This window comes from Fragaria vesca, linkage group LG1, assembly GCF_000184155.1.
Source record: "Fragaria vesca subsp. vesca linkage group LG1, FraVesHawaii_1.0, whole genome shotgun sequence".
Classification (NCBI taxonomy): domain Eukaryota; kingdom Viridiplantae; phylum Streptophyta; class Magnoliopsida; order Rosales; family Rosaceae; genus Fragaria; species Fragaria vesca.
The window spans coordinates 9913553-9925806 of record NC_020491.1 but is presented as its reverse complement, the minus strand read 5'-3'; the positions used below and the strand labels follow the sequence as shown (position 1 = coordinate 9925806).

General features: G+C 36.2%; 2 protein-coding genes and 1 non-coding gene across 3 annotated transcripts; all 3 read right to left on the bottom strand.

The window, feature by feature from the left end:
- Positions 1 to 860: 860 nt before the first annotated feature.
- Positions 861 to 934, bottom strand: TRNAN-GUU. Its single transcript has one exon. It is a non-coding gene; the product is annotated as a tRNA-Asn (tRNA).
- A 1335-nt stretch (positions 935 to 2269) lies between these two features.
- LOC101300001 (autophagy-related protein 8C-like) lies at positions 2270 to 3980 on the bottom strand. Its single transcript, XM_004289122.1, has 5 exons — positions 3920 to 3980; positions 3336 to 3391; positions 3204 to 3256; positions 2635 to 2753; positions 2270 to 2544 (listed from the first exon to the last, which is right to left on the bottom strand). The coding sequence occupies exons 1-5, from the start codon at positions 3978 to 3980 to the stop codon at positions 2450 to 2452; spliced, it is 384 nt and encodes a 127-aa protein (XP_004289170.1). The 3' UTR covers positions 2270 to 2449.
- Positions 3981 to 8053: 4073 nt separating this feature from the next.
- On the bottom strand, positions 8054 to 11645 carry LOC101292929 (probable beta-1,3-galactosyltransferase 2-like). The gene is made up of 11 exons (XM_004287901.1): positions 11221 to 11645; positions 10760 to 10856; positions 10580 to 10653; positions 10279 to 10487; positions 10114 to 10177; positions 9829 to 9901; positions 9565 to 9685; positions 9349 to 9436; positions 9135 to 9260; positions 8920 to 9029; positions 8054 to 8549 (listed from the first exon to the last, which is right to left on the bottom strand). Exons 1-11 carry the CDS (start codon positions 11331 to 11333, stop codon positions 8401 to 8403), a joined length of 1224 nt encoding a protein of 407 aa, XP_004287949.1. The 5' UTR covers positions 11334 to 11645; the 3' UTR covers positions 8054 to 8400.
- Positions 11646 to 12254: the final 609 nt, after the last annotated feature.

The following is a 12254-nucleotide window of genomic DNA, read 5'->3' as shown; positions in this document are numbered from 1 at the left end:
AGGTGCGCCCTCGCCGACGCCGTATGGTGGCGAATGGAGGGAAATCCGCACCGTAAGGCGGTGCGAACGTTCGTATCTGAAACGGACTGTATATATATATATATATATATATCCGAGTATATATCCGAGTATATATCCGAGTAGCTAGGACAGTAGGTGAAAACAAATGTAAACTTTATTATATAGTAAGATCTAAGATTACAACCACTGTGGGAGATATCGGTGATGAATAAATTCTTCACTCGCATCCCTAGTCTCTATTCAAAAACACCAACGATTAGAGTTTCTACAATCCTTGGTCTAAAACCTATAATAGGTTTAGATTTTGTAAAAATTCATCTCCAACTCACTATCCAAGTTAAGCTAAAATAAGATTTACCTAAATAGTGTCACATTTTGACTCAACCAAATAGGACCAAACCTATAATTTATTAGTTTAGTTGGTGTGAGTCATTGTCATATTTTATTATTAAAAAACTACATGTGTGATTAAACAATGATATAAAAATAATTAATGATTAAAATATGTTTGAGTTTTGACTCTATATGGGTTGGAGATGCAAAACTTCTACGAATAATATAGGTTTTGGTGGTCTAAAATTTAACTCTAGCTTTGTATAATCCAAAGGATGGAGATGCCATTTCAGTGAACAAAAACCAGAAAGGGAGTGAACCCTAAATATATTTATGGTGGAAAACATCTAATTTTTTTTATAAAGTGGAAAACATCATAATTTTTTCGATAAAGTGGTAAACATCTAATTTGGGTGCGCCTCGTTGTGATTAGTTTAGTTTATGAGGAAAACAAAAAGAAAATATGCTGTGCCACGTTGTGAAAAGTTTATGAAAATTTCTCAAAACGCTAGAAGGAGGGTTCGAACCTCCGACCTTGTGGTTAACAGCCACACGCTCTAACCAGCTGAGCTATTCCAGCTTTTGTTACATATGCAAAAGCAAGCATATAAAATAAATTGGGAAAAACAACTTGTCCAAATAACACATCAAGGTCGCTCACTATGATCTTGATTAGTTGCCTTTCCACAATAATCTTTAAAATACAACTTTCAAGATTGTTACATGTTCTTCAGTCCTCAACAATGGCCAGACTCTTTCTTGTCTATGATAGTCCCCAACAGCAGAAGACACTTTGAGATCACCATGGAAAGTGGAATCAAAGGAAGACCATAAGTCTATTCTGGTCATGAGCTCCATAAGAAAGAGAGATTTTCGGTTTCCCTGACTGCGCGGGATCTTTGTTGATCCTAACACTTGAATGGTTGAAATGCATGAAATATTTCCCAAACATGGAAACTGCTATTTTGGCAAAGCATTTCCTTCTATTGTTGCTCGTTTTCTAGTTATATAAAGTATAAAACATTCTTATCCAACCAAGAAGCTACCTGCGTAACCTGACAGTTTTGAGTTTTGACAAGAGGTCTATGTATATAAACATATAATTCTTGGAAGCAGCTTCATTGTTTCTGATCAGCTATAGTTGTCTGAGAATTAGGTACTTTCTTTCACTCGAACTCTTTGATGTGGCTCGGTCATTGGGTTTGATTCAAGAATTCGTAAATGCAGAACCCTTGTCTGATCCTCTCATCTTTTTGATCCTGGATAGTTTTATGTAGTTCAGATTCCAGTTACGTGTTTCCTGAAATGGATAACTCTTTTACCTTGCTAGCTAACTGAAAAGAATTGCAGGCACTATGGGATTATTTGGAGGCTCGTCCGGTTCTGAAGATGAGGATGAAGAACGATCAGGATCAGAGGAAGGAGGATCCGAAAGAGGATCAGAGGAGGGAGGATCCGAAAGAGGATCAGAAGAAGAAGAAGAAGAAGAAGAAATAGATGAAGAAGAAGAAGAAATAGAAGAAGTAGATGATGAAGATGATGGAGATGGAAATGGAGATGGAAATGAAGACGAAGAAGAGAAAAATGAGGAAGATAAGAAAGGGAAAAAGAAGAAGGGCACCAAAGCTAAGCTCATGTCAAAGGTAAAAAAAGCAGCTTTCAAGAAAGTCCTTGGCTTGTAAAGTATTGCGTGCCCATTTGAACTTCAATGACTCGTACATATTCATAAGAAATTGTACCCAAAATAAATTTTGTAACATATTTTACTGAATAATGATGGTTCGCCTTTCCTTTGACTAATCCAGTTTCATTGTCAAACACAAATCATTCCTTGTAGTGGATTCACATTCCATTCCCTGTAGAAACTATCCATCCTAGCTCGATGAGTTTCAACAGTTAGAAAAATTAAAATAACACATGGAATCAATTTGAGGAAAACACGTTTCTTAATAGAAAATAAACAGTCATCAACCTGAAACTAAAGACTTCTGTCTCAGCAAATGCATCAACACAGAATATAAAAGTAAAAACTAATGGACTTGAGATAATTACAACTCTTTTAAGTTTTTTTTTCTATTTAGCCATTTCGGATATTTCAGCACGTCCCAAATGTGCTCTCGCCACTGTATGTCATATAAAGAAAACCATCCTCGTCCTTATTTTCCTCATAAATTGAAGACATCAAAGCAGCTGCAACAAAACAACAAACAAACGTTACAGAACTTAGAAGACATAGAGTACTGAAAGGAGAAAGTAATACAACAAAGAGTTTCATCTGACCTGTAGGTGGCAAAATATCCTTAACGAAAACGAAAATTGCCTGGTCAGCATCAAGCTTGATCTTTTTCCGGATCACAAAGACTAACTGCCCAACAGTAATATCGGCAGGCACCAGGTATCTACATTCAAGCAAAGAAGGTAACATGAAATTCAGTACTTCTTTTTCCAAAAATTTGGAACTCTTTACCTCTGGAATGTAAGAGAATTTCATAACAGTTTCGCTAGATTTCCAAATCTTACTTGAAACCTTATATGGCTTTGAGGATAACTACAGTATCTAAGTATTATATTAAAAGGGATCATAAGAGTTTGTCCCAGACACAGAATGAACAAGAATAATAATTAAGAAAAAATACTAGGCATCTTTACAAAAACTAATAATGACTGCAAAAGAATCTGCTGTCTTTGGAGGATTAATGTACACGACGATATAAAAATTTAATGTTTAAGCATATGGAATTGAGCTCAATAACTTAATGAGCCTACATCTAAGATATAGAAAACAGAAGCAAAGAAGAAGACCATGTCAAAATGTATAAGAGATAAATACATGTAATAGGACAACTTACTTGTTCTTCTCAATATCAGGCACATCACTCTTTTCAGCCTTTTCAACAATCACCTACAGAAGACGACGAATTTCAAAACAAAACAGAAGAGAAACATAGAGTTAAAACTGCAAGAGCAAAGAAGAATCATACCGGTACTCTATCAGGATGCTGCTCTCTGATGCGAGCAGCTTCAGCTTCCCTTTTCTCTGGAATATAAAAAATACACAAACGGTAAGTTTCAACACAGATTGAAAAAATTGATCAACATTCCTGAATCTTATTTAATCAAAGCATAGAATCAATTTCCCTTTATAACACAAGCAACTTATCTCATATTAACAAACATGGTAATCTCGCAACTGTTTTCTATTTTCAGCTTTCAAAATTTTCGAAGCAACCATGAACATAATATAGGCTTCAAGAACCGAAATTTAACGATTACAAAAAGAACCCAGATGGAATATTTATAGATTCAAAGGATATTTCTCTGATTCATACAACACATATTAACAACATTGTCATCGAAACTAGTTTATTCACTACAATTTCCTGAAATACGCACTCGACCAAAACATATCAAAGATTAAACATGAGACCCAGAAAGAAGAAGAAGAAAAATTCCAAGGCTTTACGCAGAATAGAGAAGGGTCCTAATGATCGATAACAAAGGAGAATGTTATGTACAAGAACAAAAGAAGAGAATTCGAAGAAAAAAAGAAGAAGAGAAATCGAACCGAGAGGGACTTCCGACTTGTAAGACTTCTTGACGACAACGTTTCTGCTAAAACCCAACATCGCGACGAGGAGAGAATTAGGGTTCAATTGTTCCAAATCAATGATAGAATCTTTCAATTTATAGTTTTCTGAAAACAAAAAACAACGAATTTAACTTATCTATCTATTATTATTTTGATTTACCGACTTAAGGAGCGATATTAGATTGGACCCAAATCTGTGTATATTCATTTATCCCACATAGAGAGCCCAACTTAATTGAGCCCAAATCTGTATCCATTTATAGTTGTTTTTTTTTTTTTTTTTTCTAAATTAAGATTGTTGAACCATCTCACAGATTCTCAGACTTTCATAGGTGCAAGACCTTTGATTATGAGCAGGAGCATGAATAATAACTTATCATGGAAGAGTTCATCGAAAAACTACTTATCATGGAAGAGCATGATCTAACATGCATGAAGCTCAATTGTGACAACACCAAATTTTTACTATCTATTATCTAACATGGATTACTTATTGACTTATCATGGAAAAACATATCTAAGACCTTTACATTGTACAACTGTGATAATTTGTCAATTCCGAACATTTACTAGATGACAAAGATTAATACTATAGTATAACAGTATATGGGAGATGTAGTGAGTTATTTGTTTCGTGCAAATAGTCACTCCCTTATTTGTTTTGTAAGAACCTACATAAACAACACACCAAAAATTTTGGTTAGTAATTATATCTTCTTCAAGACATAATAAAAATAGTCTCACTAAACGCGTGAAAAAACTACACCGCCTATAACGAAAGAATCTTGGCCTGAATCTGTTTCAAAAACCTATACATTGTGAATAAGATTTGGGGTCTCATTCACGGAAAAAACTTATGTGACAAGGTCTAGTCACTTGCAGGTGACCAACACCAATAAAGAAGTGACACATGACCAGAAAAACAATTAAATATAAATACCAATTACCAATAACCCTCTACAATGTCCTTAAAGTCAAATTTAAACTCTGTAACGGGACACGTGTCCCTTCCTCATTAGTGTTAGTCACTTGCAAGTGACCATACCTGGTCACCCAAGTCGACTCCCTCATTCACCTATGTCATACGATCGATCACAATTTGTTACCCAATATAATGATGGAGAATCTATTTGAAAGAGACTCAAGAGAGGGCAATGGCATCAAAGTGTGAAGGCAAGGGTAAGGTTAAATTGTAATTTCATTTGGTGTCATCTCAATATCAATTGATTCGACCAAGCAACACTACTCATTGACTTCAATGTCTTGGCAAGTAGATAATGGTCGTCCTGGGTTTAAAATAGTAGAATCTGACGTTAACTTGACAGAACCAAGTCAAGCAACTCGTCTTCTTCAATCATTAAGCTGCCTAGTCTTTTCCAACTCTTATGATGCAAAGCCCCCTTTTTTTTCTTTTTCTTTTTTTCCTTTAACGCTTTAACACGACTATAGACATCTTGAAGTGAATACTACTTAGTCATCTCTAAGCGTATGCTACTGTAAGCCATGAAATTATATGACGCGGTGACCCAATCTTGAATTGTCTTTTAATCTAAATTCAACATCTCATTATTCTTACAAGCAAGCTATGACATTCTAACTATTTGAAATAATCATCTTCTGTGTAGGTCACACTGTAATCAAATGATGAGTAAGAAACAATTGGCTACATGAACAATACCGGAAGTATATTTGAGGTATGAGTTTAAATGCCATAGCATGTAAGGGATTGTCCTATAGGACTAGGGTTACCTCAAAGCTCGTTAGGCCTACAAAGTTAATGCACATTGGCAATGCAGAGAGGGGCCTTTCCCAAAGAATTGCAGGCAAACGACATTTGAAGTAAAGAAACTCGAGACGATTTGGAGAAGTGGGGATAGAGTAGTTTTGAATTCAAAACACGAAAACAGAAGGGGAAACGTACCAATTAGTGCCCTGCTTTGCTTCATGGGATGGGATAGGAGAGTAAACAAAGGTACTGAACCCAATTAAAAACCGAAACCAAACAAAACAAGAGAAAGGTTCCCTCTTCTTCTTCCTTCTTTCTTCCCTCCAATTCTCTCTGTGTGTTCTGTTTTGATACATAAATGCGGATTGAACAGAACGAACATCAGCTTCTTCTCCTACCCCATCATCCATTAATGTCCACATTTAAACCTCCAGATTTGTGTCCGTGAACTCTGTTTTTTTTTTTTTTTTTCGGCTTCAAGTTTTTCCCTTTTGATTCTTGTACCATTAATATTCCCAACTTCCTTTGTTGTGAGGTGGTTGGAGATTTTAATGCAACTTCTTCAATGCTACCCATCTCTCTTTGTTTCTCTTGGGCATTACCTTCTTTAAGACTCCATCCCCTTCCTCTCACTCTCTCTGCCTCTCTGCTTATTCTCTCGTATTCTCCCTCTCCCTCTCTCTCTCTCTGAGCCAATGCCCCATTTCTACTTTGCCTTCCTCCCCATTCATACCAAACCACCCAAAAGCTTGTTCTTTGTTCATTTTCTTGCTACCACCTAAGCCTCTGGTATGATTCTCTGCTGGTTTGTATGTTTCTAGTTCTGTGTTCTCTTTGTGTTTATTAACGAAAAGGGTAAAAGGCTTTGTTTGTTTTGAAGCCAAATTAGCGGTAGGAGAATGGATGGATCGGTATAACGGGATATTGGTCCGGTTCAATAAGAAAACAGCGCTCGATGTGAGCTTGAGCTCTATTTTTTGATTGAGCCGTGCCAATATCACGTGCCACTGCTCCTATTTTTCCATTTCTCCCTCGCTGTCCCTATCATCGGAGGTTTACAAAGGTATAAACTTTTTCATTTCTGGTGTTTGTTTTTCCCTTTTGGCCCAGATTTAAACTTGGAAATTTCTATAATTCTATTATACATCGGTGTATGACATAGTTCGGAATTTTAGTGAAAGAAAGAAACATATCTAACATAATGATAGATAGATATGGCATAAGTAACCGTGGCTGCGTAAAACCATAACCGGTGTATGATATATAGAAGGTCTCCATGTAGCTAGGAATGTGTATGTGTTTTAATGGTGTTCAGAGCCTTCAGCATGGTTACTACTTATATTTTGTGTAACATTGATATTCACAGAAGGCAGTGCAGTATCTCTATTTCGACTAATAATTAACCATGGTAGAGTTCTGAAAACGATAATAACAATACATAGTAGGCTATAGTTGTCTTCATTGCTATGCTCTCTCACTCCTTTGTTAGTTTCTGCTTGGAGACATATTATGTTGAATTTTCTCATATACCATCAAACCAAAAAGTTCTCATCTTTGAATCAGATGCTATGTCTGCATAGAACTGTCTTGGTTTGTCCTTGTTCTCTTATGTGGTAAGTTGCTGGAAGATTGAAGCAAACAGAGGAGGCTCATGAAATCTTGTGTGCTAGTTTTAGTCAGTAAGATTTGTAGGAAGCCTGGACTGATCAAGGACAGAGTTAAGACTTCCACCAATTATTACATGCTTATTTGTACATCAGAAGCCTATGTATAATACAGCAGTAAATTACAGATATGCAGTCATATTGTGGTTAAGTTTCCAGAGCTTTTACTTATAGGTTAAGATTTCCTATATGTAACTCCGTAAATTCTCAAGGGGTTTCTAATGAAGGTATGGAGTTGTTTTGGTTATAGGGTAAAGTTCCCATACAGCAAAGATTCTGGGCAGTATTGCTAATTCTCATTTAGTAAATCAAGTGTTCTTCAGATTTTGTCTGACTGCTTTTTATTAGCATTAAAAGGAAGTTTGAACTTTCAAATTCATCTTGTCCCTGTGGGGGACAAAAAAAAAAAAAGGTATCATGAAAGCAAAATTTCAGCTTCTCTCTACCTCATTGATAGGTTGCCTTTCAAGTTTCATCTATGTTCATGTGCTACCTAACTAATTAACAAGTTTATCAGCTCAATTTTACTTTTGAAGACCCTCTACAAATAAAAGTTGTCAGATTAGTCCTTCACTGTTATATTTATGTAAAGGGACATTATAGAAGTGGCATTACTGACAATCTGACAAGGGTCAGATGAATCACAAGATAAGTGGGAAGGACATGAATATGAGAAATAATGTGTTGCTCAATTGTTCATCATATTATGTGAAACTAGTGAAACAAGATTGTACAAGAAAGGCAGGCATAAACAGTACTCACAAAGATATGCATTTATTGAGTACTTGATACCATAGAACTGTAACTTACAAGGTGGCTCTTCAAGCCTCAAAGAATTTGTATATATGGGGGTCCTATTTTTGCAGCTTCAGTGACCAGAATCCCTATTAAAATGGAAGTGGTCCTATTTTTGCAAAGCTTTCTCTCTAATATCTCAATTGTGAAATTATAATTTTCTATACTAGGCACAGAAGGGGGACAAAAAAAAAAACAAGAAGACTAGCACACCTGCCTTTATACTGAAGCCCAAAAATCTTCCTGAGATTGGAAGAGCTTCAAGCTACTTCTTAGAAAGAAGCACTCCATAAAGCGTTTTCACCTTCCCCGCAGCGTCGATGGACTTCCTTAATCCTCTCAGCTGACCTACAAATTCCACTGCAACTCCAATCAAATGAAGCAACACAGACGTTGCCTGCCTGGGCCTTCCACTCACAATCTGCAGCAAAAAATTACATTAAAGTTAAACAACTCTACAGTCTCTACTGTTAAGAAACAAGTATATTTTCTTATTTTTACACCCAAATTAACCAAATATGGATTTGATAACTTCATTGCACTTCTGAACAACCACAGACTAAGAATGGAGTACACTGAGGTCAAGGTCTGAGATTTGAAGCACAGATTTCTGATTGTTTTGTTAGATAAATTTTTGTTCTGGAGAATATCATAACTGAACACAACACTGATTGGTGTGATTCGAAGCAGTATTGTCTAGCAGACATGTCATGTTTATCTTGATCATCCCAGACTACACGATTATCTATTCAAATCATTAGCAACATGATACTAATGACAAGTACACTTACCAGGTGGGGTGCCACAACACAGTCTCCGATCATCTATATGCTCCACATCAAGCCCAATAAACCAAGCTCCCAAAGAGACATCCTCATTCGCATACTTGTGGAGGACATGCCTGACAAATCAAACAAAAGTGAACCTTACAGGTGCCAGAGGACAAAAGCAAATAATATCCAAAACATGATTTAATTTTTATGCAGACATAAAGCTTGAAGCTTACTGGTTAATTGATATATAAGTAGCCAAGTCCTTTGAAATAGCGTATAACTGTCCTGTAGCATGACGGAAATACTTGTTTCCAGGTTCACCAAATTTCCAATATTCAGGTTCATGGTATCTCACTCCCCTGTTTGAATAAATGGTCAGTCAAGAACTCAAATAATTTGCTTTCTAAAGAAGCAAAGAACAAAAGAAATAAGGAAGAAATGGCTTACTTTTGTGCCAGAACAGGACCAGATTTCATGCATCCAATGTATAAACGCGATTTCTTTCGGTGTCGAACTAGTGTTTCTCCTAGTGTTGCTGCAGTAATTGGACAAGAGATGAGAACACCATGTTGCTAAGTTTTTAGTTTTTCTTTTATTCTGCATTTCTTCTCAAAGCATCATAGTAAATATATGCATTGCTGTTTACTTAAATTTTGGAATTACCAATATTTACGTGGACATCATCGTCGACTTTGACATAAAAATCAGCATCCCACGTAGCAACAGCAGTAGCAAAATATATTTTTGTCTTGGCAGACAATTCCAGATATCCTTCAACGTGGTCCTGCTCAAGTGATATAGACATGAAGTCACAAGGTGTTTTTTTTTTCTAGAGTGAAATGTTATGTTTTAGTAACTGAGTAAGCATGCATGTAGAACAAAGGAAACAGTATCAAGTGACAACAGAAGAAAAGTTAAAAGGGTTACCAGCCTCAGGAGATCTCCGTGCTTTCTGTCCTCGGCTTCAACTGCTCTGTCTAGAATGCCTCCTGATGTGGCACTGAACAAGAAAGAGAAACAATTTGTAAGATAATACCATCCAAAAACACTCGCAACTTGGAAGCCATCTTAAAACCTATGGTAGCTTGAAAATGCTTAGGAAATTTGTAGGCAAATAACAACTTAGTTTAGACTCTAACCGCTACACAAAGAACACATCTTCAATACATTGTGCTATCCATATTAGCTAGAATGAAAGAAGATTACACACACCTATGACCAATGACAAAACGAATGATGATACCCTTCTCTTCCTCCAGCCTCTTTCTTTTCTCACCTGTAATCCATGGTTTACACAAACAAGAGTGTTCAGACCACATATACAAATAAGCACCCATAAATATGGAAGAAAAAAATATCAGGAAAGCAATTATCCACCTTGAGGCATCCAAGTAGCACGAACTGAATCTCTTCTTTTCCGGCTGCTAAAAGCAGTATTGATTCCAACAACCATTAAATACCTCCTCTTCCCAGATGAGTCAGTCTTCGAGTCACCTGATGAAGGGGCGCCACTACGTATAGACTCTTGTGTTGCCCTTGCAGCAGCTAATTCCATCTCTAAATTTGAAATAGTCTTATCTAGTGTCCTGATTCAACATACCAAAAATAGTTTCCAATTTCGTTAGCAGATAAACCAAAATTGGAGAAATTAAGAGCTTTTGTGGTGAGCATAACTTACTGTATAGCATTATGAGTCTTAAAAACTTCTCCAATAATGTCCTTAGTTTCTCGCTTTACTTCCTTCTGATGCAACTAAAATGACCAAATCAGATAAACAATAAGGAAGTTTGGATGAGGAAAATGAATTGATAATCCAAATTGTCAACAACATGAAATCAAATAATGGATGAGTCATTACAGCTTTTGGATGGCAACCCTCTGATACTAATTTTAACTTCTCCTCTTCCAATGTTGTTCTCCGTGTTATACCTTTACTTTCAGGAACACTCCACATCCTGAAAATGAACAATATATAAGTTTTCGAATAATTTCACCATAACGCAACTAAATTCGTAACATAACTCCTGTAATTCAGAAAACAAGTAACCATAAATGCAATCCCCACATCAAAGACTTCAAATTTCAGACTCACCCAACTAAGTAGAACATAAAAGATCACAAATTTATCAAAATCTAGCATCAAAAACCAATAACAACCATTTGATCACAGATCTCAGGATACAAAGTCTCCAATTGAGTAACACGGAATTGGCTTGAACCCATTTCAGGAATAAGTCTCAGCTACCTGATTGATTACAGAACAATCCCCAAGAACACACCTTTCAAGAACTATAAAGAAGATTGAAACACAAACAATACCTATTGGTGAAGAGCATTCCAGCACAGAAGCAGCTTAAACAAAGCAAGAGAGTCCATTTCTGTGAAATTACATTTCTAGAAGAAGAAGAGTCTCCTCTGCTTTTCCAAGACATCTTCTTCTTCTTCTCCCCAAATTCTCTTCCAACTTTCCAATACCAACTCTTCCACTATATTCCCATATGAACAAAACAGTGACCAAAATGGAAAAAACAAAAAGAGAGCCCAGAAGAAGAAGAAGAAGCAGGCACAAGAATATGAAAGCGTGACAACGTTTGAAAGCGAGAGCTTTAGGTACAAGATTTAAGGAGGGAAGAGAATCAGAACAAGAGTGAGTTGCCTCTCTGTTTTTAACTGGTCATTTGTATTCTTGTTCCTTTCTTTATCCTGTTGCTTTGCTTTGAGTACTTACTCTCTCTCTCTCTCTCTCAAGAAAGCTCCTCTTCTTCGCAGGCAAGGGACGTTGAACACAAGTGAATAGGAGGATGACTCCCTAACTGCTTCCATGTCTACTTAAGACCTCAATTTACCAAACCATCCCTCTCAGGGGCTCAGAGCTTCCTTACTATGTAGGCTATTAACAGTTCCTGAACTGACATTGTTGCCCTTGATGACTTTTTTTGTTTAATCTACCAATTTTGTATAGTTTGTATTTAAAGTTTTAAACTTGTAATTCCCAGTTATATATGTTGCATGGGACCATGGAGACAGTCGGCATGTTCTCATCACAGGTAGTCACATGGCAAAAACATGCATTTGGTATTTAGGTTTATGATTTTGAAATTTTGTAGAACGTTTTTTTCTTAATCAATCAATGAGCTCGAGTGTATAATTTACATGCATCTTATTTATAAGTAATGGATGGCAGTTGGGAGTTCTTGAACAACATGCATTAGTAACAAATGTTTATTGTCATGTTATTTATTATTTTAAAGTGTTTTTTTAACATTTTGAGTTTTTGACATTGGATGTGACTAATTTTCATGATTTATAGAACTCGACTAGCAACTCTCAGAGCGTCTGATGTTGCGGGTTTT

What these genes read in the sequence shown, in the direction of transcription:
- LOC101292929 (XM_004287901.1), bottom strand. Translation starts at nt 11,333, where the DNA reads ATGTCTTGGAAAAGCAGAGGAGACTCTTCTTCTTCTAGAAATGTAATT. An exon ending in AAGACTCATAATGCTATACA is followed by an intron (nt 10,488 to 10,579) that starts GTAAGTTATGCT and finishes ATGTTGAATCAG; the next exon opens with GACACTAGATAAGACTATTT. An exon ending in ACTTATATATCAATTAACCA is followed by an intron (nt 9,030 to 9,134) that starts GTAAGCTTCAAG and finishes TTGATTTGTCAG; the next exon opens with GCATGTCCTCCACAAGTATG.
- LOC101300001 (XM_004289122.1), bottom strand. Translation starts at nt 3,980, where the DNA reads ATGTTGGGTTTTAGCAGAAACGTTGTCGTCAAGAAGTCTTACAAGTCG. An exon ending in CAAGTCGGAAGTCCCTCTCG is followed by an intron (nt 3,392 to 3,919) that starts GTTCGATTTCTC and finishes TTTATATTCCAG; the next exon opens with AGAAAAGGGAAGCTGAAGCT. An exon ending in GGATATTTTGCCACCTACAG is followed by an intron (nt 2,545 to 2,634) that starts GTCAGATGAAAC and finishes GTTTTGTTGCAG; the next exon opens with CTGCTTTGATGTCTTCAATT.